The 27,649-nt window shown below is 42.1% G+C and overlaps 3 protein-coding genes across 7 annotated transcripts in view; 2 read left to right on the top strand and 1 right to left on the bottom strand.

The window, feature by feature from the left end:
- Nucleotides 1-14,347, top strand: part of tmem131 (transmembrane protein 131) — a 36,502-nt gene extending 22,155 nt beyond the window's left edge. The window contains exons 22-41 of one of the 2 annotated variants that reach the window (XM_044128846.1): nucleotides 292-406; nucleotides 1,194-1,332; nucleotides 1,426-1,535; nucleotides 1,614-1,686; nucleotides 1,794-1,945; nucleotides 2,037-2,179; nucleotides 4,756-4,942; nucleotides 6,293-6,478; nucleotides 6,575-6,730; nucleotides 8,503-8,915; nucleotides 8,996-9,180; nucleotides 9,581-9,711; nucleotides 9,791-9,903; nucleotides 9,985-10,134; nucleotides 10,231-10,381; nucleotides 11,914-12,029; nucleotides 12,517-12,598; nucleotides 12,691-12,794; nucleotides 12,892-13,034; nucleotides 13,125-14,347. In XM_044128846.1, coding sequence (XP_043984781.1) covers nucleotides 292-406; nucleotides 1,194-1,332; nucleotides 1,426-1,535; nucleotides 1,614-1,686; nucleotides 1,794-1,945; nucleotides 2,037-2,179; nucleotides 4,756-4,942; nucleotides 6,293-6,478; nucleotides 6,575-6,730; nucleotides 8,503-8,915; nucleotides 8,996-9,180; nucleotides 9,581-9,711; nucleotides 9,791-9,903; nucleotides 9,985-10,134; nucleotides 10,231-10,381; nucleotides 11,914-12,029; nucleotides 12,517-12,598; nucleotides 12,691-12,794; nucleotides 12,892-13,034; nucleotides 13,125-13,403 — 3,128 coding nt within the window. In that variant the 3' untranslated portion in view covers nucleotides 13,404-14,347. Of the gene's footprint in view, nucleotides 1-291; nucleotides 407-1,193; nucleotides 1,333-1,425; nucleotides 1,536-1,613; nucleotides 1,687-1,793; nucleotides 1,946-2,036; nucleotides 2,180-4,755; nucleotides 4,943-6,292; nucleotides 6,479-6,574; nucleotides 6,731-8,502; nucleotides 8,916-8,995; nucleotides 9,181-9,580; nucleotides 9,712-9,790; nucleotides 9,904-9,981; nucleotides 10,135-10,230; nucleotides 10,382-11,913; nucleotides 12,030-12,516; nucleotides 12,599-12,690; nucleotides 12,795-12,891; nucleotides 13,035-13,124 lie in introns of both variants that reach the window. The other variant, XM_044128845.1, reaches the window with a different exon arrangement.
- A 1,450-nt stretch (nucleotides 14,348-15,797) lies between these two features.
- On the bottom strand, nucleotides 15,798-20,288 carry si:ch211-201h21.5 (uncharacterized protein LOC555526 homolog). 2 transcript variants are annotated; one of them, XM_044128844.1, is made up of 6 exons: nucleotides 20,195-20,288; nucleotides 17,468-17,669; nucleotides 17,167-17,349; nucleotides 16,984-17,095; nucleotides 16,773-16,909; nucleotides 15,798-16,337 (listed from the first exon to the last, which is right to left on the bottom strand). In XM_044128844.1, exons 2-6 carry the CDS (start codon nucleotides 17,648-17,650, stop codon nucleotides 15,972-15,974), a joined length of 981 nt encoding a protein of 326 aa, XP_043984779.1. In that variant the 5' UTR covers nucleotides 17,651-17,669; nucleotides 20,195-20,288; the 3' UTR covers nucleotides 15,798-15,971. The 2 variants fall into 2 exon arrangements, with proteins under 2 accessions (XP_043984779.1, XP_043984778.1); XM_044128843.1 differs by lacking the exon at nucleotides 20,195-20,288 and adding an exon at nucleotides 19,454-19,506.
- On the top strand, nucleotides 19,748-27,304 carry LOC122838298 (basic immunoglobulin-like variable motif-containing protein). 3 transcript variants are annotated; one of them, XM_044128841.1, is made up of 10 exons: nucleotides 19,748-19,995; nucleotides 20,259-20,796; nucleotides 20,923-21,052; nucleotides 22,695-22,790; nucleotides 23,653-23,757; nucleotides 23,858-23,952; nucleotides 24,026-24,158; nucleotides 24,288-24,371; nucleotides 24,440-24,536; nucleotides 25,205-27,304. In XM_044128841.1, exons 2-10 carry the CDS (start codon nucleotides 20,316-20,318, stop codon nucleotides 25,508-25,510), a joined length of 1,527 nt encoding a protein of 508 aa, XP_043984776.1. In that variant the 5' UTR covers nucleotides 19,748-19,995; nucleotides 20,259-20,315; the 3' UTR covers nucleotides 25,511-27,304. The 3 variants fall into 3 exon arrangements, with proteins under 3 accessions (XP_043984776.1, XP_043984775.1, XP_043984774.1); XM_044128840.1 differs by having other exon boundaries at nucleotides 19,748-20,104; nucleotides 20,264-20,796; XM_044128839.1 differs by having other exon boundaries at nucleotides 19,749-20,104.
- Nucleotides 27,305-27,649: the final 345 nt, after the last annotated feature.

Below are 27,649 nucleotides of genomic sequence, written 5' to 3'. Positions count from 1 at the left end.
TATTTTCCTGCTTGTAGTAACTACTGCTGGTAGTGATTTATGGCAAAGCTGTAGATCTGGCTAAAATGCACTTAACCTGATCTAAGATGGCGGATCGTTGGTGACTGAGTGTAAATCAGAGCTCCAGTTTATTCCGTCTGTCCTCTCAGACTTTTCTTAAGCTCTTAACTTATCTTGGGTTTTACACATTCTGTATTTCTCTCTATTGAGTTTTCTCTTCCTTTTGCAAATGTAATTATTTAATTTTTTTTCCGAAGTGTAACTCATTTCTCTTCTTTTTTTATTTTGCAGCTGAATCCAAGCCTCACGGTCTGGTGTTGCAGGAGGACATCTGGGATACCGACGTAGACCTTCATCAGAAACTCCTCAAACGATGGAAGGAGATCAAAGAGCGATCAGGACACAAGTAATCATCTTTTCTGTCCCTCTTAGATGTTGCGAAGTTTGTCGGTGACTGTTGCGGCTTAAAATCGCTGATTTTGGGCCCTGTTTTTTTTTTTTTTTTTTTTTTTTTTTTTTTTGGTTTAGTTGCAGTTAAAGTTGCAAATTTTGTTTTAAACTTTATTTCTGCCAAAACATTGTTTAAAAAAAAATAATAAGTTGAAATTGCTGCACATGTTTTTTAACAAAGTAGACGGGACTTTAGCATGGCTAATATTTAAAATGAAAATAACTTGTTTAAGTCCCTTCTTCAGGGTATGTGCATGTACTTAGTCCTAAATTAATTCGTCCAAAACTTAAGGCCTTAAAATCTCCCTCAGTTCATTAAAAAAGCCTTAAATATTTTAATCACAGGTCTTAAATTTTGACATCGCAGGACTATTTACTGTCATTCTATGTAGGTTTTTCTCTCGCTGTGTCAGCTAAAGGTTTGAGTCGTGCACAGACATCTTTGCTCACTGCGTTCTGTGACTCAAGACCGGTAAAGCTACTGGTAACCAGCTGCTAACACTCGTTTCCATCAAAGTTTATTATCGTGACAGGACTGACTGAAGCAACATGTTTGCACTATTCAGCCATCACAAAATGGTAATCGGACATAACTCCATCCTGAAGGTTCAGTTTTCTGAAGTTAAACGATGCGGGGTAAAAGAATAGCCCCAGAAAACTGTGAAAACACACCTTTTACTAAGTTTCGGTCTTACTATTCTTGCTGAAAAACATAAATGTTCTCCCTCTCTTTCCCCCTGAAGAATCGAAGCCATCTTCGAAGTCAACACGGACCTGCAGAAGAACATCGAAGCTAAAGTCACGGCCCATTTGACCTGGCCTTCACTCGTCAACTCCTCACAGAGAATCATGTTCCCCCTGACCAGCACAAACAGCTCCTCTGTGAGTTGAAGCCCTCCGTTTCATGACACACATGCAGGATTATCTTTCAACGTATTCGAATTGAAGGAAGCTTATGTTTCCGTTGCAATGCAGGACGAGGAGGTGATCCTGCAGAACCCTGCAGACGTCCCCGTCTACGTCCAAGTTCTCCCGCTGGCGCTTCTTCCCAACCCCTCTGTGTTTTCTGGAAAGCTGGCCGACAGGTGACAAATCCTCTCAACCCTACAGGATCTATTCTCTGACCATTTCTCCAACTCATTGTCTGTGCTCTAAACGTTCAGGTTGCCATTGGGAAATTTGTCCAGTATCAACATTGATACAAGCACATTCGAGTTCCAGGTTCACAGAAACCAAGTGAGCGCTGCATTATCTACTGGCTTTCCCTCCTGCTGATCGTAGCACTGCTGAGGCAGCATGTGAAAGCTGTTAGCAGCTAACGGCCTCTCTTGTTTGTGTGGCAGACGTCCCTAATAAAGAGCAGCTCAGGGTTTGTCGAAGGCTCAACCAGACCCTTTGTCTACAATCTCATGCTGCTGCCCGGGGAAGTGAAGTCATTCAGCGTGAGGTTCACGCCCGTCAGAAACCACAGCGTCTCCTCCCTTCTCATAGTCAGGTAACCATACCTCTACTAAAGTCCAGAGAGCTGTGGCCTCACTAAATACAGTGGCATGTTTATCCTCTGGATGCTTTGGGAATGCGTGCAGGAACAACCTGACGGTGATCGACACCATCGTGCTCCACGGACGCGGCACGACGGAGAGCCTGAAGGTGGCGGGGAAACCTCCGGGGCAGGGCAGCTCGCTGAGGTTCAAGATGACGGAGGCGCTGCTGAAAGACTGCACAGAAAGTACGTCCGGATCTCTGGGAGTGAAACTGAGGGAGAGTTGCATGGAATCTGACACTGTGGAACGATTAACCCTTTGCCTGCCCTGCTGAGTGTGTAATGCAAGTTAAAGGCTTCAACGTCTCTTGGACTTATTTATTAAGTCCAATTCCTGAAATGGTTCCTTCTCCTGAAAGAATCTGAAATATGTTTTCCCCATATTTCACTTTAGTTAAGAAAACTGGGGCTGAAATTATTAATTCAATAGTTGATTGGTTGTTTGGAGTATACAAATTGGGGGGGGGGAAGGACATTTGCTCAAAGTACCAAAAATGGATACATTTTGCATTTAAGATAAAAAAAAAACCTTCTTTGTCTGTAGTCATGTTCTACCCAGAACTCTTTCAGTGGCATAATTTTAGTTCCACCTGGTTCAAATTCCATAAATAAATATTAATCACGTTTTGCTTTCCAATTCTGAACTGTTTAATCTAAAACGAAAAATATGATCAGCCATAAACTGTAGAAATGTTTAATCGAGCAGAAAGGGCTGAGTTTTTCACGTCAGAATTATTTATTTCTTTTTTGCTGCAAATGCATCATTAGCTTAAAACGATCAAGTGTCCTTTGTATATTTTAACGTATTTCTACGATCGTATGCGAAAGGTTTTAGTGATTGTGAAGAAATGTGATAGTTTTTTTTTAATCCAGTTGTGAGAAAAATGGAATAATCAATTTCAAAAATGATAAAAGAAAGCAAGTATTAGGAGTCAGGCTGCATAAATGTCTGTGCAATATTAGTGATTATTGGCAATATGACAAGGACTTATTTTTATAAATGTGTTGTGCGTTTGCCCAAACTAAAGTTCCTTTGAATGAAAATGAGCTCATGGTTTTCATGAATGTTTAACCAAGGTGTTAAAAAAAAAAAAAAAGCTGCTCAGTTGTACATCTACAGTGACTTACAAATGTATTCGGAGCATTCCCACAGCATGATTCTGCCGTCGCCTTCTGTTTTTATACAATATCAGAAATACACTAACAGCACCTCCCACCGGTTTCACAGTGGGGGATGCTGCATTCAGGGTGCTTGGTTACTCGTGGGTGAAATCTGACAATATGTGGGAAAGTTCAAGTGGTAGTGTGAGTAGTTCTGCAGTAACTCCATAAAAATGTTGACCGGGACTTAGGAGCGTCAGCAGACATGCGTCTCTTTTCATGCACGTTTGGTCAAATACAAAGAATGAAAATGCGCTAAAGACACACAATCTAACACTTACAGGTCATCAATCTCCTATCTGTGGTGATAAAGTAGGGCTATAACTAAGCATTTTTTTTAGTAATCGATTATTCTGACGGTTAGTTGATTAATCGGGTTTAAAAAATTCGGCACTTTCTCCAGATTTTTCATTCAGCCTTTCTTACACAATGTTTGAAATACATCGACAGATGCAGCTAAACAATTCAGTTCCCTCATTACATGAGAAAATAAAATGCAATGCAGTTACATTCCTTTAGTGAACGTTTGGTCATTTGTACTGATGCTTCTGCAGCTAAAAAAAATAATTCATCCACATGTCAAAAACCTTTCTGCTTTACTTAACAATAAAAGACATGGGGTCATTTATTTTTTAATTAATCAATTAATAATCGGATAGCAAAGGTTGGTTAATGGGAGTTTTTTGTTTTTTTTATTAACAGAATTTAAACCAGGTGAAGCTAAAACTATTCCACTTGAGGAGTTTTGGGGAAACATAATTTACAAAGATTTTTCATCCTAAATACAAAACTCCTACATGTTTTGGTTTACTTACTGCTCTGAGTGTGTTGTTCTTTCAGCAAATAGTCTTTTTTGGAATCTGTATACTGTACTGAAAATCAATTACTAAGTTAGTTGAGGATTACTTTAATCATTTATCACGATTCATCCTGATTATTCGGTTCAGCTCTATTTAAAGTGAAATATGGGGGGGAGAATGCCCTTTTTAAAAGTCTATATTCCACTTAACGATTAATCAACTACTAAATTAGTTGACAATCATGTCAGTAATCAATTAATCACGATTAATCGTTTCATCCCTATTCTAAAACCAATTAAGCCCAAAGTCAGAGACTTTTATGTCAACTTCAAATATGTGGTTTGAATTTAAAAGGGCAACAAAGCTGTTAAAAGCTGTGGCTGTACTACCAGATCACTGAACACGGTGACCCTGGAGAGCTGGAGGCGCCTTCATCGTTGTCCAGGCTTTTTCTCCCTTCACATAAGGAGATGTGTCTCCATGACGACACATCTGAGTAGTCTCTGCCGTACAGCTAGTTTGGCAAGTTTAAAGAAAGGGAAAGCACCTGACTGGGCCGGCCTCATTTTTAACCAATCGGAGCAAACTGGGTTGGTTCGAAAAACAAACACCTACTTTTGAGTCAGAAAGTGACGCGGAGGAAGGGCAAGCGTGAGATGGAAAAACACTGTTTCTTTAGCTCTAGAGCAATTAGCCTCGGCTCTTTACCAAACAGAGTTGGAATAAAACAGCTTTTTTTTCTTTTCTTCTTCTTTTTTTTTGTTTTATTTTTATTAACCTCCGATCCGTTCCGTGTTCCAGAAATAAAAGTTAAGGAGCCAAACTTTACTCTCAAGAGAACCTTCAGAGTGGAGAACACTGGACTGCTCCCGATCACCATCAAATCGGCAGAAATCAACGGCCAAGCGTGCGAAGGTTATGGATTCAAAGTTCTCAACTGTCAGGAGTTTGCACTTAAGCCGAATGCTTCAAAAGACATCGTCATACTGTGAGTGATCAAAACTGTTTGTCTTACTCTTACACTGGCAAAAAGGAAAAAAAATAATCTGCTTGTTTTTTAAGTTATTAATATTTTACTTTACATCTTACTCAGCCAGCCATGTTGTGGTCTGCCTCAAACAGATTGCATTATATTGGCGAGGCTTTATTCAGAGTAATAAAATGTAATTGTCTTTTTAACAATCATCTGTGTGGGTAAACAGGTGAAATGAATATAATGGATGTTTTGTCACAGTCTCTGCTTCTGGCATGTCTATCATGTCCTGCACGCCTTGTTTCCACTAATTCGTTTCCAAATTAAAGGGCCATATGTACTACACACATAATTTTAATCCAAACCTGGCCCGCGGTATCTTTTTTTCATGTTGACCTTTACACTCCAGACATCAAATCTATCAGCCCCAATGATTGAAAACACCCATTTAAGTGATCGCTAACTCCCACCTGTGGTTGGTGGTATTTCTTACTTTTATTTCACTACTTCCTCTCCATTACTTGGTGTCAAGTTACTGTCTCTGATCGACTTGGCGCAATTAATCGATTAATCACACACTAAGTTAGAATGCGCTCAATATAATAAATATTCTTAAAGGGCAGTTTTGTTAACAGAGACTTCATAATCCATCTTTTTAATGGTTGTGTGTGGTTTCTGCTTCCATTTTATTTATTGTTTTTGCTTGTTGTGTTTTATTTTGGATTTGGAAAATATCTGTGTTCTGTACAAAATGTAAGTTTATTGGTCGTTGAGAGGTTAAAGGTAACATTATCATACCTTTTACTAAGATATTATTCGGAAAATGCTCTCAAAGCAACAAGATCATCGTTTATCGCCATAGTTATTTGGAAAATTTATCATGCAGCAAAATTGATCGTCTCAATTTGAACGTCATAAATAAGGGCAGATATTGCATATTTCCTTGCAAATATTTCTAAATTAACTCCACAGGATCAGAGATTTGGAATGTGAAGAAATCACAAAAACAATCCTGGAGGGACAGTGTGAAAAACCTTTCAATATTTCATTTTAAGAAATGGCTCTCTATTAAAAATTTAACCGCTCTTTAATGAGTTTTATCAATCCGTTCTGGCACAACCGGCCCTTTAAGAACATTCATGATCCTGAAGAGGCTCAAAATGAAAATGGTATAATGCAACTGCATCTAAGCAGTTGCATTATACCATTTGTTGATGTTACCGTGGCGACTCCATTTCATTCTGAAAGCGAATAAATGTTGATCCTTCTGAATAGCCAGGAGTGAGCGACATACGGCTCAGTTCGCCGTCATTCGTGGCCTGAAAGGATGCAGACGGGTGAGTTTCGGTTCCGCTTCTGCTTCAGGTTTACACCCGACTTCACCTCGTCCCGAGTGATCCGGGAGCTGAAACTGGTGACGCGGGGCGGCTCGGAGTTCGTGTTCGTCCTGAACGCCTCTCTGCCCTACCACATGCTGGCCGCCTGCGCCGAAACCCTGCCCCGACCCAGCTGGGAGCTCGAGCTCTACATCATAGTGTCCGTCGTCATGAGGTGAGAGCGACTCCGTCTGCGTCAGATGACTTTTCCTTTGGGCCTTCGCAGACGGCTCATGCCTTCCCCCCCACCCCCCGTCTCTTGTCTTTGCAGCTCCATGTTTCTGTTGGTGATCGTCACCGCCTTTCTGGAGGCGCAGAGCATCTGGGAGCCTTTCAAGAGACGCGTCTCGGTGGAGTCCAACTCCAGCATGGAGACGGGGAGGCCGTTTAACCTCAGGGAAATTGTCCAAATTCACAGAGATTTAAAGTAAGTGACAGGAAATTTAAAAAAAAAAAGTCTTTGATTCACTATTTTATATTTTATCAATAAATGGAAAAAATCTCCCAAATCCAAATCGTACTCTTGTAATAGCCAATCTCAGCTGCAGCTGCAGGATTTCTTGCTTGGACGCAGGATATTCTCTGCCTTTTGAAGAGAATATCTCCAGTCATGACTGGGTGATTTAGATGCATATTTCTGTGGGTCAGGCGGTGCAGTTTGGCTCCCAAAGAGAAACGGGTGTGTCCCCATGTCTACAAAGAACACTGATTATAGACTCATTACTGTCCACAGCCTCTCAGATGTGGACAATGATGCCCTACAACACTCAGATATCCTGGCCTGTTACTGCTACAGGCATTAAATGCACTTCTCTTCACTTTGAGTCCACAAAATGTACCATGTGTTAAATGCAGTTAAAAAAAAAATCTGATCTGTACAACGGTGTATTATGGCCAGCGTATGGATAAAGGAGAAGAAAAGGGGGTGAATTTCTGCCAAAAAACAACTCAGATATGTCCTAGAAACAGCCAAGGAAGTCCCTGAGTTTGAAAATCGACAATTTGCCAGAGAAAACTCTGAATTTTGAGATTAGTCTCAGGACGTATGCAGAAAAATCGAGGACATTTCTGAGTTTCACAAGTTTGAAAATATGAGATCATTTCTCAGACTTAGTTTTTTACTTTTGAAACCCAGAAGTTTCATTTCATTATTCTAGAAAATTTCAAAGGTCTCAAAATTTCTGTTCTTTGATGGAAATATGCCGTTTCTTTTATTCATTCATCTGTTTGTTGGTTTTTTAAATTTTATATCAACAATGGCCCTAATACTCTGTTGTAGATCTGTAATATAGACCTTAAAAAAATGTCACAAGTTCAATCACAGTTTGTGTTTTAAGGCCTCTTGAACGGAGGGAAAACCTCCTGTGGACTTTGGGTTGTGGTTTAGAGTCTGTGCCTAACCACCGTGACCATGTCTGGTACTGGTACCTATCGGCAGCCATTGAGGTGATTTGTATATATTATCACAAGGTAAAGCTTTGCTTCGTCAAATTAAGCTTCTTATCTGTATTCATTTGCATTCTGGTCGGTGTGTCATGAAAAAGCTTGTTTCAAGTGTTCCTCTGGATCAACTTCTGACCGTTTTCATGTTCAGTTTTTAAACAACTACAATGTAACCTAATAATTTGGAAGCAGTTTTTACTTTAAAACTTTTACTTCGCTTTGCAGAAGTAATTTGCATCCCTTAAAACTAAAACCTTTACTGTGTTTTGTTGGGATTTCTTTGTCATTTACTAAAAGCAGCACATCCTTGTGAATTTAAAGGACACCCAAACTTCTGTGAATTTTGAACCTGCATCTGTCAATCAGATTTAAATCTGAATATCAGTAGAGTTGGCTTCGTATCATGAGTTGGTGTTATAGGTTTTATTTCTGTGACTGTTACAATAAAACTTTCAAGAGACAGGAAATGAGGTTGAGGAACAACCGACTAGGGCTGCAATCAAGTAATCGATTATTCTGACTATTAGTTATTGGTCAGATTTTTAAAAATGCCACATTCTGCAGACATGCGGCAAAGGTCACCAGGCCGGGAATCGAACCTGCGACAGCCGCATCAAGGACTAAGGCCTCTGTGTGGGTTGTGCTTAACCCCTGCGCCACCACAACACGTTCCCTTTACTTGATGATTATTTCAATCATCAATTAAACGTTTCAACCTCACAACTAATCTGATTTCTCTGTTCCCATCTGGTTTAGTGACTACAGCGACTCGACCCAGAACTCCAGGGGGTTTTACCCATCCAGCAACGGCGCGGCGAGGGTCGGAGGTCGACAGAGCAGCCGGAACTTACTGGAACCCGACAGCCAGGACAAGAGGCCCAGGATGCCCTTCAGCCGCCCGTCTGTGCCCGCGGCTCCGTCTCAGCTGCCCAAAGCGAGCTCGGCCTCCGCCCAGGACGGCCCGCCGGCCCCCTGCCAGCTGGTTAATCGGAAGGCTCGCAACAGCAAACAGCTGGACCTCCAGGGTCAAAGTTCGCCCGGGTCGTCGTTGCAGGAGGATCCAGAGTACTCCAGCCTCATAGGAGCCATGGACAACGACCTCGATCGCCCAGAGTCGCTGGCCGCCGAGGCTCTACAGGACCAGAGTTCTCGATCCGTTCAAAGCAAAGGTACCGTCTTCTAGTTGCGATTCGATGTCGGCCGGCTCGGCTCCGCTGGTGTTGACAAACCGTGGCTGTTTTGTCTCCAGTGTTAGAATCCAAAGGGAAGCAGCGCTCGAAAACAAAAGCGCCGAGAAAGAAGGAAGAAAAGGAGAAAAAGCCCAGATTAAAGACTCAGGGAGACGAGCTGAAAGACAACCTGGCAGACAACGACGACAGCTCCTCCACCACCACAGAGACCTCAAACCCAGACGTGGAGACAAACCTCAAAGAGGTACGTCAGAAACACAAACTCTTACCAAGGATTTCATTTCTCTAGTTTCTACTGTAAATATCTTGGTAGACTTGAAACAGGACTGCAGACTTACAGGTAACTTTTCAGCAAAATATATGAGCTTGTTTTAAGTAAATAATCCTTTAATATCGATTTTAAGAAGAACTAGTTTCACTGGAAGATTATTTTATAAAGAACGAGACATTTTCCCACGTTATAAGTGAAATAATCTGCCAGTAAAATTAGCAGTACTTCTAAGTTGGTACACTGGAAAAAGGACAAAACTAAAACATTTGAACTAGAAGTGAGTTGGGATTTTTTTCATTGGAGTACTACAATACAGTCTCAATCTCAGTGTGAATATTTTCATGAAGCCACTTAAATGCATGATTTCTGATAGGAACCAGTGAAAAAGAAAGGGAGGACAACAACTCCTGGGAAGACAAAAGAGGAAACTTCAAATTTCTCAAGCAAACCCAAAGAAAGAAAACAAGAAGCTGCAAAGAAAGAGACTCAAACAGAGAAATCCAGGTTTGACTTGTTTGTGTTTTTTTTACTAAAATGAGTTTGCTTTCGTTGGTTTATGTTTGATAAATCTTTATCGCTGCAGTTCTCTGGAGCTTCCATACGTAACGCCGCTGGAAAACAAGCAGCGCAGAGGCTTCGCGTCCAAAGCTCTTCACCCCCTCATCTCAAAGACGAGACCGGCGCAGAAACAAAGAAGTGCGTTCCGAGCGTTCGCATTCTGCTCCCGGTTTCCTTTGGGATTGTTTTGGTGACCCGTTTTCATTTCTTCGACAGTAGACGGGAAGCCGGATGACGGGCGGCCCCTGCTTTTAGCCAAGCTGTCGTCGAGCTCCTCCGTCCCGGAGCTGGGCCACAGCAGCAGCTCAGAGGGAGAGAAGGACTACGCTCCTCCAGAGTGGGACATCCCTCTTCCTATCAACAGCATGCGTGAGCGCACACTGGAAACTGTCCGGGTCGTTCCTAGAGTCGGTTCAAGTTGCAAATCACTCACCGCTTTTCTTTTTTCTTTTTTCCCATGTTCAGAAGCAGACAGCCTCCAGCAGATCTCCCTGCAGACGTTAAACGCAGATCCGTTCCTGAAGCGGTCGGCCACCGCGGGGACCTGCTCCCCTCCGCCCACCTCGCCCAGCTTACTGTCCCGAGGCTCCTACAGCAGCGTGCTGAACAGCACCAGGTACGTGGCCGGCTGCGTCTCCACTACCAATGTGCAATAAATCTTTGTCCAAATTCCGCTAATGTGGAAAAAAAAAAACCAACACAATTTCACAATTACGGTGTTTCCAATAAATAAGAAATGCAATTAAAATTGCATGTGAAGGAGCTTGTTCACAAGATACGTCATTACAAATCATGGTGGCGACGGATGTAAACAGTTACATGAGATATATTGATAATTCAGACATGATACTGGGGCTCATCATCTATCAGCCATCAGAGGAGACGTCGCTGTCTGATTCAGGCACTGAAGACACAAACCTCATACTTGGTGGCGGCTACTTGAAATTTTTCGCAGATGATTTTTCAAAAGAGCTATGGGAGACCAAAATCAACAGTGGAGAATCGGTGGCAAGACGTCAAACTTTATGTTCAGTGATGTAGATTATTTTTACATCTACATCACTGCAGATGTAAAAATAAAGTTTGTGGCAAAATGTCTCCAGGAAAACTTTTTTAAGGGATCTAAACAAACAAACAGAACTACTCTGAGAAAAGACGTCGGAAACAAAACCCAGCTTTATGTGGCGCACACAGCAGCGTTCTGCAGAAAGACAAACCCACACCGAAGCCTCACTGACCACTTCCTGTATTAGCAGACTTGTATTTCTGCGTTGCCACATCCTGATGCTCCTTTCATATCAGAAGCCATTTCATCCACTCTGCCCTGTGTGGTTTCCACTCACATCATCTTCTCCTCGGCTTCAGCCCCTTTTACTTGCTGCTTTCTCTTTAATAACTGGTAGTGAGAGGGAGAGCTGAGCATATTGACTAATGGTGGCTGATAACTTTGGTCTTTTCCTGCAGTTTTCTCTCTGTGCCTGTTTGTTTTTGCGTTTTCCACAAACCGCCTTTTCATTCGACGCCATCTGCAAATATGGTGGTTACTTAGAAAACGTTTGATTCGTTCAGATAATCACATTTTCTGCACTATTGAATGTGAATTAAGTGGGATGAAACATGTTGATGTGAATGAACAAATGGACCGCATCATAACACCTTAATGGGCAGACACATATTTTTATATTTGAAAACATCTCGTTATGTAAGCTGTTTAAGTGCAATTCATATTTTTTTGAAAATATATATATTAAATCACTCTTAAAGAACAACATTTTACAAAAGCAAAAGCAAGTCCTCACACATCAGCATGTATATCAAAAACAACTCATACCTCACAATGTATGTCTTTGTCCAGGCAGTCCGCCATTTTGAACTTTCTATACCTGCATTAGTTTGTTTTTAAACGTATCTAGTGATGTGAAGTGCAGGTGGTTGATGGCCCTCTGGTCTACAACGTGCAAACTTTCAGTATCCCACAGGAAACCCATTAGCGCTGTTGTAGTTTTTATCAATAATGTAGCTATTAATTGTTTTCTTGCCGCCATTAGTTGGGCCAATTTCTCCTTAACATTGGACAAACTGCTTTATGAATAAGGTGGATTAGTTTGATGACGCTTCTAAAGATTTGCCTTTGTTTGGTTTCCCCAGCGAGCTGAACCAGAAAAAGGCCCCAGGAAATAAGCCGTCTGCAGGAGCGCCACTGCCAGGCAAGAACGGCAACCCCACCTTCGCCGCTGTAGCCGCAGGTTACGACAAAAGCCCAGGTGAGTTTACAGCGAGCGTTAACACCTCAGCCCTAACAGCAGCTGCGTTTCCGTTACAAATGCCTGCAGAACTTTTCCCATATTCCGCTGATGTCGGAAAAAAACCACAATTTTGTAATTGCGGTGTATCCATTAAATAAGGAATGAAATTAAAAATCACACATTGGTAAGTGTGTTCACGCGATGACCCCTGTATTTAAAAGCGGCTACACGCATTACATGCAGAGTTTTTGGGAAAATGCAGTCTGAGTTTTTACAGAAGAGAACAGATTAAACCATTTTGAATGACAAACTCAACTTTTGATGAATCGTGTTCTGCCGCGATGCCAGTGCTGCTGTATACAAACTGGTGTGATGCTAAAAGTTTTGTTTTTGTGTGTGTGTGAAAAACATGTTTTTTTTTCTCTAATTTTGACTGTTTCCACTAAATGAATCTATGATTCAGTGATGGCTTTGCCTCAGCAGTAAGGTTGGATGTTTTCTGCAGGCGGCTCCGGCCCGGGTAAAGGCGACAACCAAGCCAAGACTCTGGCCAACATGATGTCAGTGGAAAGCGACAGCTCAGACAGGTACGAAGAGAGAAAAAAAAAAAAAACACCCATTCTGTCGGAAGCATCTACACATTTTCTTCTTTTCTTTTTTTCTCCCTTTCCTCCTGAAGCTCTGGATTATGGAGTCCGATCAACACGGCCGGCAGTCCAAACTACAAATCTGACAACTCTTTCTCTGCTTTCGGACCCAACAGCTCCTTCAACCTGACGCAAGGTACGTCACACGCCTGATCCCGAGCCAACACCAGGATGTTGCGTGACATGGTTAGCCAGCCAAAATCACGCCGTGCGTTCTCGTGCGTCTGCTTCAGTTTTCAGTGGCATGAATCTCCCAAAGCCTTCGGAGCCTCAGCCGAGCTGGCCCGAGTTCACCCCGACCATCTGGGACATGCCCAGCAGCGACCCCCTGCACACCTGGCCCAGCAGCTCCGGCTCGCCCACCGCCCCGACGGCCGTAAGCTCCCCGCTGACGGCGCTTTCCGTCACCGCCGTGGCTCACTCCGTTCAGTGACGCCATTGTTTGTGTTTTGCTTTTTTGCCGCAGTCGTTCCTGGGAAACACTTGCAGCCCGTGGTCTGCCACTACGCCCTTCAGCAACTCCATCTGGTCAACGGGCGCAGATTCCACGCTGCACCCGTACTCGCCGTCGACCGGTCCGGCTGCTCTGACCACTCTGGTGAGCGCCGCCGCCCCGTCGCCGTCACAGTCGCCGACGACTCCCTCGGAGATGAGCAGGACCTTCAACCCCTGGAGCGCGTGGCTTCCCACCCTGACCAGGCGCAGCTCCGAGCCCTGGCCCAGCTCCTCCAATACCGGCAACTAAGCAGCAGCTGGCGAACGTTACCTGTACGCTAAACTAGTCTTTTACTATCAGAGAAGCCCCGCCCCCTCCTCCAGACAGCAACGTTACGGGGAGCCATGGATGAGCTCCACATTTATTTCTCTGCAGCTTTTTTATTCCTGAGGGCAGTGATGCTAACTTTTTATTTGGGTTTGTTTTAACAGGAGACCCCGGAAATAAGCGCACTGTAAAAACACAATGCCTTTTTGTTCTGCTTTCTAGTGCAAATATCTTGGTATATTTGAAATAAAAGTAAAAAAAAACTTCTAAGTAACTTTTCAGCCAGATAAAGAAGCTTGTTTTGAACCAATAATTCCTTAATATTGAAGAAAAAGTACTAGTGCTTTTTCTTCATCTTGCTGAGAAGTTGCTTGTAAGTTATTTTTTTTTTCTTATTTCAAGTGTACCAAGATATTTGCACTAGAAACCAGATCAAAATTTCTTGGTGGTAATGTGTGTTGTTGCAGTGCGCGGCTGGCATAAAAAGGCTGTTAATGCTGCATTCCTTCTCAGAAACGTGGCAGAGCCGCTAAAGGTTTAGTATTAAATAACTTATTTGAAGTCACATTTAAGCTCAGTTCTTATTGGTTTCTTAATTTAAAAAAAAGAAAAGAAAGCTTTGTTTCAGAGGCCAAAACATAGTCATTCACATCGGGATTGTTGCACTTTGCTTTTTATTCGGCAGAAGGGATCTTTAAAAAATAAAAATAAAAAAATCTAAAATTGGATTTGTATTGGATATTTTGGATGTTTTTTTTGTATACCCACCCCATGAAAGTTTTAGGAACATTTATGTTGTCCATTTTTAAAGTGGAATTATTTGGTCTAGCGATCAAGTAAAGCTAAATTCCTCAGTTTGGGGTTTGAACTGTATTCTTGTCGCCTTCGTTTGTCTGCAAATTTAATTAAAGGATTTCAGCTGAAAATCTGGGGTTTCTTCTTGATTTTCTCATGTTTTTTTTTATGTTTTTTTTTGTAAAGTGTCTCAAGAAATTTGTTGTGAATTGGCACTAAAAAGATAAACTAAATTGAATTGTTTGTACAAGTTCTGACAGAAACATTTGGGGTAACAAAGAGCTTTCTTAGAATAACAAGAATATGTTCATAATGTGATAATCTTCCTCAAGCATCACAAGTATAACTTCTGAAACGGTGTTTAAATGTTTTGCCGATTACAAATCTGACAAGTTATCAGCACAAATGATCACATAACGGAAATAAATGAATTTAAACTTTTTTTTTTTTTTTTTTTAAAGAGCTGACTTTGGACCAAATTTGCTCACCTTCGTCATACTTCAGTGATTACAGGAACTCAAAGGAAAGCTTTAAGAATGTCTTTGAGAAACTTGACTGCAGATTAAGTCCAAGCAAGATGGAACCAGAACCTGGTCTGATTAGCAGTGTTATTTTGAAAAGAACTAGACGAAAGCTAACTTCTCTGCAGACCACACACATCCTGGACACAAGTTGGCAGTTAATGGCAAAAACCAGCCAGTTTCTTCCCCCAATCTGTCTTTTATGAACATAATGAACACCTCACAGCCAGAGCAGTCAGCAACTGTGTTCGTTAGCCGTCTTTTTAAATTTTCCTAAAGTTTACATATTTGATGTCAGCAAGAAGGGAGTATGTGAAACCAAAGGCAAAAAAGATTTATCCTCTCAAATAATCACAAACAGAGCAAAAGTTACATTTCATTCTCCATCATTACTTTTATGTGCATTTTAATGCATTTATTTTATTGTACTCAATTCTTCAATATGTTTTTTGTAGAATAAGGCGGGAAGAATTGATGATGCATTGAATTCCGGAAGGGATGTACCATTTCTCTCCGGGATATTTTAATGAGCACTTCATGCACCCACGAATAAGGGCAGAGTAACCCGTCAACCTTCCTCTGGCTATGAGGAAACATCTTTCGATTTTCTTGTCTGGATGTTTATTTTTGCTTATGAAATACTGTCTGGAAGCTGTCCTAGTGCTGCAAGGGTGCAGCTGCTAGTTCTCTTCAGACTGTGTGCTGTTCCTCTTCCTCAAAAAGATAAAAACATGTCGGCACGATGCAACAATTCATGCTTCGGCTGCAGCGCTACCGGGTGACTGCTGCCCTCTGCTGGACCACTAAGGAAAAACTACACCTGGTGGAATTTTTCACTTGTTATAGAAGAAGCTTATGATGAACTTGGATACATTTTAATATCTAAAACTGATTTTTTTTTTTTTTTATGTGTATGATTTAAATTCCTATGTTATATGTAAGAAAAAATTAAGTGTTCAGCACCAAAACTTTTTTAATGAAATGGCTTTAACAAGTGATTCCAATAATAACACACAGCAGATTAACACTTTAAAAAAAGATTTATTTTTTTAGGGTGATATTTTCACTGAAATATATCTTGTTTAACTAGAAATAGGAAACGCAAAGTTTTGTCTTTCATGATAACCCAAGTTTATTTAGCAGCTAAAAAAAACAACACTTTTTTATTCTTGTAAAATTTGTCCCTCGTTTGAAGGCATTGTAGTAAGAAAAATAAACCTTACAGCCGAACAGGTTACTTCCCCCACGGTTGTTTGAGGGACTCCATTAGGAGCCGACCAAACTTCTTCACATCACATTTAGACATGACCCTCACAACGTGGCTCTTCTGCAGAGACTTTGTGCGATCCAGCACCAACATGCCGCGGCTCATGGAGCCCTGCAGCTCCACGCGCACCGGGCACTCGATGCTCTCCAGCACAGTGCCGCCGTCCACGCAGGCCGCCATCACGTAGGAGTCGTAAGAGACGAAACCAGGCCCGAAGTACACGTCTCTCTTGTTCTTCATGGCTTCTTTGGAGTAGGCCCAACACTTTGATGTCACCGTCTTCATGAAGCGGGCCGCCGGGAAGTCCTGGTTGACCAGCTCTTCAAAGAACTCCTGCGAAACAATGGGATGTGGGATGGGTCATATATACGACTCCGCCTCAGGGCCGATGTAGATTGAAAAAAGAGGAGTACATTTCTAAACCCAAAAAACGTGGAACTTGTAGATTATAGTCAGAAATGTTCTAGAAAGATGAGGACATTTCTGAATTCCAAATGTCAAAAATCTGAGAGGAAAAACTCAAAATTTTTATATTAATCACAGAAATTTTAATCTGTGATGAATTTCAACATTTGAGTTACAAATGTTTTCTCTCTTTTTTCTTTTTTATTAATTTTCTGAGTTTCTTAGACTTTCTTAGACCATTTTAGACTTAGACTTAAATACCTCGCAAAAGTATTTGTGCCCCTTGGAACATTTCTTATTTTTGTCATGGAAACACTTATGGAGCGTAAAATCATTTTACAAGACACTCTTTGATCAGCCTACCCAAGTCAGGGCATTTCTACCACAGTATTCCCATGTAGCGAGGTAAGTAGGGCAGATGAACTCTTCTAGAACAATGTAAGCCGATTCTGGATCCATTGCAAAGTTGAACTCTGCACAGACGGTCACGTTCCCCTTTCCTGCAGTAACAGAAACGAGCGTTTCGAGGCACGTCCTCTCACACATGGCAACATTTGAACTCCTGCTTCCCTACCCTCCATGTTTCCTCCCATGATGAAGAGCTCTCTGAGCTTTTGGGGAAAACGTGGATCCAGTCTGACAGCCAGCGCCAGGTTGGTGAGCGGACCCAGGGCCACCAAGGAGACCTGTGGGGGTTAGGGGTTTAGAAATGCCAGAGGGTCACCCCCACAGACATAAAAATACTGGGACTTCTCACCTGATTCTCATATTTAGATGCCAATCTAATCATGGCATCAACAGCGTGCTCCTGTTGAATTTTCTCCTTCCACTGAGGATCTTTATCCTCTATCACATCCCCAAGTCCATCACCTCCAAAGTGGTCACTGAATGGGCTACTGACTCCAACAAGAGGACCAGCACTGCCTTGAAACACTGGAATCTGTAGAGGTAAAAGCAGAAAGGACGGGAAATGGAAAGCCATGAATAAGGACTGTAAACCTTTATTCTAAAACATTGGAATAGTAATTCTTCTTCAGGTTCTGCTCCAGCAGACGCACCTCCTGGCGCTCGCAGACAGAGAGAACCCGCAAAACGTTCTGACACACGTTCTCCACCGCGGCGTTCCCAAACACGCAGGTCACGGCCAGGACCTCCAGGTTGGGCGCCGCCAAGGCCATCATTATGGCCTGAGCGTCGTCAATGCCGCAGTCTGTGTCGATGATCACCAACTTGCTTGCCATGGTTCACCTTGTTGTGATCCTGGACACGCCAAACATACCAAGAAATAAATCAGTGGCGGGTTTTTTGGCTCTAGTGGCCTTTATTTGAAAGTAGTTCGACAGAAAAGAGGGTAATGAGAGAGGGGGAAGACATGCAGGAAATTTCACCAGGCCAGGAATCAAACCCGCCACGAGGACCAAGGCCTCCATACGTGGATCGTGCTTTGTGTTCTACAGACGAAGGTACCCATACTTTAAAATGCACTCTGTCATGGGATGCACTATGTCAAGTTATAACACTTATGGCGCATTCAGACCAGTCATGTTTAATCCACTTTAATAGAACTCTAGTTTGTTTGCTAAGAAAGTCCGGTTTGTTTGGGGAGGTGTGAATGCGTAATGAATTTCTGACGTGGACTCTGATCGCCCAAAAATATAAGTCTCAGTTCGGCTGAAGTGAACTCTGGTGCATTTTGAATGCATACATGGACAAGAGAACGTTCCACAGACAGGATGCGGACTATAGCATCCTGGGCATTCTGGGTAAATACAATCGAAACAAACATGAGTCTAATGCTATAGGTCTTTTACCAAAGACAAAAAATCCACTAGCTGCTAAAATCTGACACTACTCCATTTTTGTTTACGTTTACAATGTCTACTTCTGAGGTTTTTCCTGTCATTTCCTTCAGTGGTTCTTGGTGCAGCGCCACCGCCTGCAAGGAGGTGAACAGGTTTTTCAAGGGATTTGCTCAGTCAGACACAGTACACTGTGTAAGCAAACCGCACCAGCTGAAGACATAACAAATGCTGCAATTTTAGTCCCCAGTCGAACCAAGTCTACTGAGATATCTGGGATAGTTTGAGTTCTTTGAAGACATGTTCTGTTTAAAATGTTAGAAGTAGTTACCAGCTGTAGAGAACTCTCTTGGTGTCACTTAATACAAATGTGGATTAGCTGTTGCTGAAGGATGAAGCTGAGGGCTAGCATGAGAGTTTTCTTTGTTTTTAATCCACTCATATGTCTCGCTAAAGAAGTTTTCACTCAACGGTTTAAGAGCTTAAAACTTTCCTAGATCTTTGAGGCCTTTGTAGTTCATTAATTACAGGTCACTGAAGAGTGCACTGTTCTGTTCTCTGGTAAACATTAAACCACAAGTGTAGTCTTTTTGATTACAAAGCTAATGTTTGATCCCAGTGTCGCAATTTTTCCTGCACAGGCTCACTAAGATGTTACACCTACCAATTTACAACTTCCTAATAAAAGCCTCACAGATGAAAGAAAACATGATACACATTGTCACGTATTAGGAATTACGTTTTCTTGCAAAAGTATTCACATCCATTGAAAGGCTTCATATATATACAACCGTAAATATCCACGTATTTTAGATGTAGACTAACAAATTAGCACATAACTGATAGGTGGCAAGAAAATTACTGAATACATTGTTTCTCACTTTTTGTCTAATAAAAATCAAGTGTTTTGTGTGTGAAAATATTTGTCGTATTTTATTCTGACTAACCTTAAAAAAAAGTTATTTTATTTCAAAAATAAATTGGAATCTATGCGTTGTTTTTTCGTCCAATAATACACATTACAGCTTATGGTTGTATGTTAACAAAATTGGGAAAGAAGTCAAGCTGCATAATTCTAAGCAGAACCCAATCTCGGACAGCTCTCACAAACTATAATTTGCTGTGCGGCAGCTTGAAAATGTTAATAAACTTAGCCTTTTGCCAATTTAAAGTTGTTTAAGGAAGTATCGTTCTATCCTATATTTCTAATGTTTAAAAAGTATTGCCAGTAAACACCTGACTTACCTCAGTATATGGTTTAAACACCCACTTGAGTACTTTCTTGTGATTTATTTAAAAATGGTGGAACTATTGCAATACGACCTGACTGCGAGGGGGGAGATTCGACGACAGTGATGTACAAATACTACTTATTTTAAATGTAACGTTGAATTCATACTATTCAAACTAAACAGCCTTGAAATATTAACTAGATGTGCGTGTATTATTCTTATTCCATTTATTATAGTTTTTATTTTTGAAATATTTGTTTGAGTCCCCCCAAAATTTTGTCTCTGGAATGGTACAGTCCTGTGAGCTTGCTTGGGAGGAAGATACGGGTCAGTGGGGCGAAGTAACGGGATTTTCAGCGTAAATTGTTTACGGTGGTGAAGTTATTGGTCGGTAAATGTCAATGTAAAATAGCGAGCAGTTAGCTTATCTCCGGGGTCCCTAGGAACAGCCGAGAGAACAAAAAACCCACCACGCCGACTAGAGAGTATTGTTAATGCCAGCTAACTCCAGAGTAGGAGGGATGTAGCTGCGCTCGTTCAGCTGCGGCTTCACAGGTGACATGCTATTTAATTAATGTTTAATAGCCGCACAGCTAGCACCAGGCGGGCTAGCCGGGCTCTTTCTCTGGTTTCCTAATACGCGACGACTCGCCTTGGGTTAAAGGTAATGTATTGTTAAATAATTTTCACTATATTGCTTTGCTATGCGTTAAACAACTGAGTCAGATCTCTGTTTTCATGTGTTCAAAGTAACCTGCGCGTGAGGAGTCTGCCACACCACCTCCATCTTTCCTCCAGCTCTGCTCTTTTATCCCCAGAGAAGACGCCCTCATTCTCGGCCACCTCCATCCTCCATCATCGCACGCAGCGCCCCGATGCCTAACACATCAGAAGGTCAAGCAGCGAATCTCCCCCGGCCCGCGGAGCATTCGGAGCTGCAGAGGCCCGCGGAGAGGGAGGAGGAGGACCATGGGCTGATCAGCTCTCTCGCCCGGGACGCCGCGAGGCTGAGGCGGGCTTCGAGTGCTGAGCTTCACCTGCAGTGGACCTGCCCGGTCACACACTCCCGGGAAAAGTTCTACACGGTCTGCTCCGACTACGCTTTGCTCAACCAGGCGGCCTCCGTGTACTGCTGTCCGCCGAAGGTGACCAGGAACAAGCAGGAGGACGGGGCCCCGCACGGGAAGCCCAAAGCCTCCTCGGACTTCAGCGGCGGTCACATTGGAGGGGGTCCTGTGGGGTCGGACGGGGACTGCGACGTGGATGAGCTGTCCTCCGGCCACGCTAAGCCTCTTCTAGCCTGGGAGATTGACACAGCGGACTTTAATACAGTATTCACTAGGAAAATAAGAACCAGTAAGCTTACTATAATTGTCTACTTTAATGGCTGTATGGTCCTTAAGCTAGTTAAACAACTTCCATATCAACTCTATACTTATTAGACAGTGTTGATCCAAAAATCTTGTGCCCTATTTTTTTCAGGCAATGGGAAGAAATGCAGCTCTAAGAAGATGAGGGCTTCAGACAGACCCAGCAGGAATCTGCAGGATGTCCCTGTTCTTGCATCCCTGGAGGAGATCAAACAGAGGAAAGTGCTGGACCTCAGAAGATGGTAACATTGAACTCTGTTCCTTTGTCGTCTTAGCAAAAAATTTGCAGTTCCCTTTACGTTCTTTAAAATGTATCATATTGTGCCAATTTATAGGAGAAATATTATGTAAAATCTACTCTTTTTTTTTTTTTTTTAGCTCCACATCATTATAATGTTATTCCTTCATCCAAAACATAACTGGAGTGTTTTCTTGATTCTTTCACGCGTGTGTGAGAAATCCTTTAATTTCCATGACAACCATTCAGCTGTGAAAAACCCCTGATTGGGCCTAGCTCCGCCTTTGAGACTCAGCTCCTCCTCCGTGCTGCAGTTTCCTCACTCAGATCCTTCAGACTAGCCAGCAGAGACATGTTGTGATGACTTCCTGACAGCGCAGATTCAGAAAGAGCAGGAGTTTTTAAAGCGACACAGGCCTAATTTCAAGGTGTTAACATTTCTTTTAAATCATATTTGATATATACAGCATTTTATAACAAGCACAGTTAACACAGTTACTTGATTGTGCTCTAAAATGGCACCATGTCCCTGGAAAACACACAAAACTTTCCTCCTTAAAGACTCAAACGTTGTAATATTTTTGGTGGAATTTAATGCGACAGACCAACAAAAATTAGTGCATAATTGTGAAGAGGAGGAAATCTGATGCATGGTTCTCAAAAAAACGTTTGCAAATAAAAAAATCGGAAAAAATATTGTATGTGTTCAGCTACTCTTGAGACAATACCAGCTGAAAGTCTTTTTTTGGGATGTCTCTACCAGCCTAGAGACTGAAATCTTTTCCCTGTTTTGCTGATCATGATGCTGCCGCCACCTCCATGTATCATAACGTGATAGTATTTTCTCGGCGATATGAACTGTTGATTAGTGTTTCAGACATTTACATTTGGCACAAAAAAGGCTGCATTTATAAATTAAACTATACAAATGTAGACCAGTGTACCAATAAGGCAAATTGATTTTATTTATAGGTGTCAGATGAAAGAGGTTGAAAATGCACTCCACTTTATAATTGCATCCACTTTGTAATTGTAGGCTAATATGAGAATAATGTAGTGACATTTGTGCTTCTAATGTGACAAAATGTGGAAAAATGCAAGAAGTCTGAACACTTCTTGCTAGGCACTGTTAGCAGGCTACATAAGAGGCTGGGGTTATTACTGGGCAATACTTTAAATAGACACACAGTTTGATGCTTACTATAAATTTGATTTTATTTATCAACTAGTGTTGTTTTTTTTCTGCCTCCTTGTTTATCGACTGAGGGTTCAATCGACAGTAAATGCCTTAAAGTTCAATTCCAAACCTCAGTGTAATACAGAATGACCTTAGATGGCTCTTCAAGCCCCAACATATAAGCATATAAAACTATAAATCAACATTGGTTTTGCAGCTGCTACCCTGCGACCTTTAATGGAAACATGTTGCAATAGACGGGAGGCCGACTTCATTTTGCAGGAGACAAAAAAAAAAGCTTCATTTGCATAATTTCCTAGAAACCTTAAAGCACGTTTATAAGAATTATTAGTGCTGACAGGCGTCAAGAGGGGTGAACCACAGGTCAGAATTTGCGCCGTTCTACCTGCTTCGTGTGAGACGATTGTTTCTCCGTTGACGTTAACCCTTTACGTCTCTGTTCCTGCAGGTACTGCATCAGCCGGCCGCAGTACAAGACGTCTTGTGGCATCTCCTCTCTGGTGTCCTGTTGGAACTTCCTGTACAGCACTCTGGGTGCAGGAAGGTGAGCGGCTTGAGTCGCTCCGGTCTCATTTAGTGTGAGACTCCTGAACCCCGCCCATACTTTCAACATCTAATCCAGTTAGCTTTGCATTAAGAAGACCCAAATTCTGCTTGGATGCATTTTTAGAACCTGGACCTGCCGATTCCAATTTTTCTTGTAGTGAGTGCGCTACATTTACCGAAAAAGTCGCAAATCTGGCAAACAGTGGGGTGACTGCTAACTCAAGACCAGGTCTGTGGGCAGAGACACCGTCACATCTTGACTCACGAGGCTTTGAATCTACGCAAGATTAAAATGAAGACTCTGGACCATCAAGGTGTTAGTCCTGAGTCCATACAATAAGAAAACGACATTGGCGTGTTGTTGTTAAATGCTCCTCTAGATCTCTAGATCTTTATCCTGTTGAACCAATATGGAGGACGTGAAAGCAGGAGCAAGAAGAACCTTAAACAGCTTGAAAACCAAATCCAGCCGTGTCGCCATGAAGTACAGCGATCTCTTGTGGTCAGTGAAATTATGGGTGCCTTCTTTCTGGGTCATGACATTTCCATTGAGTTAACAGTAGGAACTATTCAACAGTAGCAATCAAAAGTAAAGTGATTTCCGTTGTATATGAAAAAGTAACAATAGGGGAATTCATTCAAGTAGACACTTTTTAGAATATTTCACTAATGTTTTGTTGGTCCTGGTCAGTATGTAGATGTTGGGTGAATGCCAAGTTTACTTGATCTTGAGAAAGCTGCCCCTCACAAAGCTGCCCGGTTGTGTAAGGAATACGGAGTTGTACTTGCTGAATATGAAAGTTTTATGTGTGCAAACAATCATCTCCGTTTAACTTCATGTTCGTTATTTGCTTGGCTAGCCTGTCGCCCATCTCTCAGGAGGAGGCGCTGCACATTCTGGGCTTCCAGCCGCCTTTCGAAGACATCAAGTTTGGCCCTTTCACCGGCAATGCCACGTTGATGCGGTACTCAAATGGTTTCCCTTCATAGTTTTTAGCAAAAGAAAAGTATCTATCACACCTTCTTAAACGGTCCAATCCCTTCCCCCCCCCCAACTCCTTACAGGTGGTTCAGGCAACTCAACGACAATTTCCGAGTGCGAGGTTGCTCCTACATTTTGTACAAGCCTCACGGTAAACACAAGACGGCTGGAGAAACGGGTGAGTCTCCCGTCTGCGCAGACCTGCTGGAGGAGTAATGCTAGAGGAGTAACAGCTGCTCTCTGCTCTGTAGCTGAAGGTGCGCTGATGAAGCTGACCCAAGGCTTGAAGGATGAGTCCATGGCCTACATTTACCACTGTCAGAACCATTACTTCTGCCCAGTGGGCTTCGAGGCTACGCCACTGAAAGCAGCAAAGGCCTACAGGTTGGTCATGTGACTCTTCATCTCGTAGAAGAATGCCATCACTTACAGCTTCTCTGAAGTCCAAGATCCACCCAAAACCCTTCGGTCAACATCGTCATAAGAGACTGACTGCTTGTCTCCTGTGTGAAGGGGTCCTCTGCTCACAAATGAAATGGAGCACTGGATCTTAATCGGCGAGCCCAGTAGGAAACATCCAGCGATCCACTGTAAAAAGTAGGTTTCTCTTCGGTTCAGTAGGGAAATGTAACCGTCTCCTGCTGATCTGGACCTTCTCTGTGCAGATGGATGGACATCGTGACCGACCTCAACACGCAGAATCCAGAGTACCTGGACATCCGTCATACAGAGAGGGGACTGCAGCGCCGCAAGACCAAAAAGGTACGTGTTCTAACGCTTGGTACATTTCCATTAAGGTTCCTGCAGTGGCTGGATAAGTCGGGATATTGCGAATAATTTGTTATTATTCGTAATATCAGATCTGCATTAGTATTGAAAGTATTTTTCTCTCTTTTGTCCTTCCTTCATGACTTCTTTCCTGCCTGTTCTACTTCCTGTCCCACTTCCTTCCTTCATGTCCAACTTGCTTCATTCTTCCTTCCTCATCTCCTTCCTTTGTCTGTCTTTCCCTTTATTTTCTGCTATGCTCCCTTCCTTTTCTCCTTCTTTCATTCCTTCCTTCCTTTGTCTTTGTTTCTATCCTTCTTTTCTTGCTTGCTTCCTTCCTCTTGCCTCATCTTCCTTACTTCCTTATTTCCTGGTTTTATTTTCTTCCTATCCTGCTTCCTTCCTTCCTTACCTCTTTTTAACTTTTTTTTCTGTTACCCTTGTTTTTTTATACTATTAATTTTTTGTTGAGCTCCCAGTCTTTGAACATAGAAGGCCTCCTTTTCAGTCATCATAAACTTTGGTTCTTCCTACACTAAAATGAGTTTGCCTCTTTTAAATCAACCTTTTAAAATAGCCAATAATAAAAAAGGTACGTTCCACATTGCGTTGTGCTGCGTTCCACATTGAAGTGGTGCCTCTCTGAACCACGTGTGTCACAGGTGGGCGGCAACCTGCACTGCATCATGGCCTTCCAGAGGGTGAACTGGCAGAAGCTCGGCCCCTGGGCTCTAAACCTGGAGAATCTGTGCCACGACTTCCATCAGCCGGCCTCGGACCGGGCCCACGGGAGCGTGGCCGACGACTCGGAGGAGAGGACGCCGTCCAAACGCCTGGCTCAGCTGGGACGCTCGCACAGCATGGGGAGTCAGAGGGACACCTGCAGCTGGAAACGGCTGTCCAACACCACAGAGTACAGACAGAGGGGCTCCCCCGAGAGCGACCTGGAGGAGGACATCACAGACTGAGACGCTTCCTGTGGACATGCAGGGGCGGGACGTCATGACAACCGACGACAAGATACAGAGCAGATGATTCTACAGGATAGGCCCCCTAAAAAAACCTTGCAAAGTGTTGGTTCAGCTCATTGTTTTAACAGTTTTTATTTGTAGTTTTTAGGAAATATTTAAATAGCGTTTAAAGGTTTTTGTTGGTGTTGGGCGTTCCTTTGACCTGATCACATCTAAAATCCTTTTTCCTGTTTTGTGTCCCCACATACGGGAACAATCCCCTAAGCTGTGACTTTATTTTTCCGGTTTCAGGAGTGACCCAAAGGCTACAGGAGCTTCAAAATAAGCGTTTCCACTGTTTCATCTTAGCACTGCCAAAGGATTTTCTTTCTTTCCACAAACAATATAGCAAGGTGAACCAGGACTTCTCCAGCCACTGGAAACAAATTCCAGTCCGAATAGAAGCAACTGGTCGGAAAATCCCATCCAAACTTTTTTCGATCAGCTCTAGAACTTGCACTGACATCAACACTCTTCGGCGTGAAAGCTATCACTGAATGAAGAAGACGCAATCTTAACTGTTATTAGTTTCCGGTCCATGGACGGGGAGTAGAGATACAAACACTGTCATCTTTTGCAACATTCATAAAAGATAATGGCAAATCATGAGGAGGGAAGAATTTACTACAACAGCGTATTAGGGCTGTTGTAGATGGAGAGAGAGAAAAAAACACATTTCTGCCAAAAATCTCGGGAATTTTTAGATTAATCTCAGAAATGTTCTAGAAAGACGAGGAAATTTCTGAATTCCAAATGTCTAAAATTTGAGAGAGAAAAACCCAAGTTTTGAGATTAATCTCGGAACATTGATTGGAAAAACAAGGAAAATTCTGAGTTTGGAAAGCCAAACATTTTCTACTTTTTGAAACTCAAAATTTCCAAGTTTTTTCTTTTCTCAAAATTGCAGTTTTTTTCTGGGAAATTTTAAACTTTAGAATTTTTTTATTTTATTTATTCATTTATTTATTTTAGAAAAATTCTGCAATTAATCTGTAATGTCTTTTGGCAGATATTTACTATTTTTTTCCCATCTACAATGGCCACATGTATTTAGACGAGTGTTTGGTAAAGTTTCAGAAGTAAACACCGAGTTGCATCAACACTTTTGAAGGTTTAAAAACTTACTTTAAACATCAAATCTTGAGAAGTTTTTTTGTTGTTTTTTTTTTTAGTTCAATCACCCCTGAATGTAGCCAACATGCCTGCATTCAGCACTGCTGCTCTTAGCCGTCATCTCTTCATCGTGAACACAGTTCCAGGTCTTTCTCTTCACCTTATCCTGGCTGCGGTAGAACTGTGGGCTTCATATTGAGCTAGATCTGCCTAGAAAATGCACAACAGCATTACCCACAATCCCGTTTGGTTCAGAAATGACGCACCAACAGGGTTTATTGTACAGGTACAGTCAGTGGAAATGTCTCCCGCCTGGTTCGCAGTGGTTTAGTGGAAATGGCGTCCAGTCAAAGTGTTGTGAAAGCGGCCAACGTTCTCCTGTGACTCGTGAAATCCTCCAGTAACAGATAGGTGGATCGCCATGGTTTTGTTTTGTCTTTTTTGTAAAGAGCTGTATATGCGTGTCACATCTCTTTAAAAATGTGATCCTCATGTTTTCATTTCTGGGAACACGGTTTGGTTTGCAGCTTTGTGATACCGTCTGTGTTTCAGCTAACACAGATGTGATGAAGGAAGCCTGTTCACGTGGATTCTTGTAGTTATTCATTTTACAATAAAATCAGATTTTTTTTTAAATAACACCATGAAGCTGTCCCTTTTCTCTCGCTACAAGTGACAGTGCCGTGCAGAAGTATTCATACCTTGCTACAACAGCACACCTGTGTGTAATTATATTGAGATTTTATGTTAGACCAACGCAAAATACTGCTGACTTGTAAAGTGGAAAGTAAACTGGAAAATGTCTCAGCCAGCTTTGCTTGTAAAGAGACTTATACTCTTGTGGAAAACTGAGGTTCTGCCATGAAAATCAACAAAACACAAGAGCTAGCTTTGACCAAACATAATTTTGATTTATTTATAGTCCTGATGGGTTTAAAATGAAATAAAAGGTTTGTTTCTGATAAAGCAGAAGGTCATCTCTCA

Source organism: Gambusia affinis, linkage group LG10, assembly GCF_019740435.1.
Source record: "Gambusia affinis linkage group LG10, SWU_Gaff_1.0, whole genome shotgun sequence".
Lineage (NCBI taxonomy): Eukaryota > Metazoa > Chordata > Actinopteri > Cyprinodontiformes > Poeciliidae > Gambusia > Gambusia affinis.
This window is presented reverse-complemented; position numbering and strand designations above follow the sequence as displayed.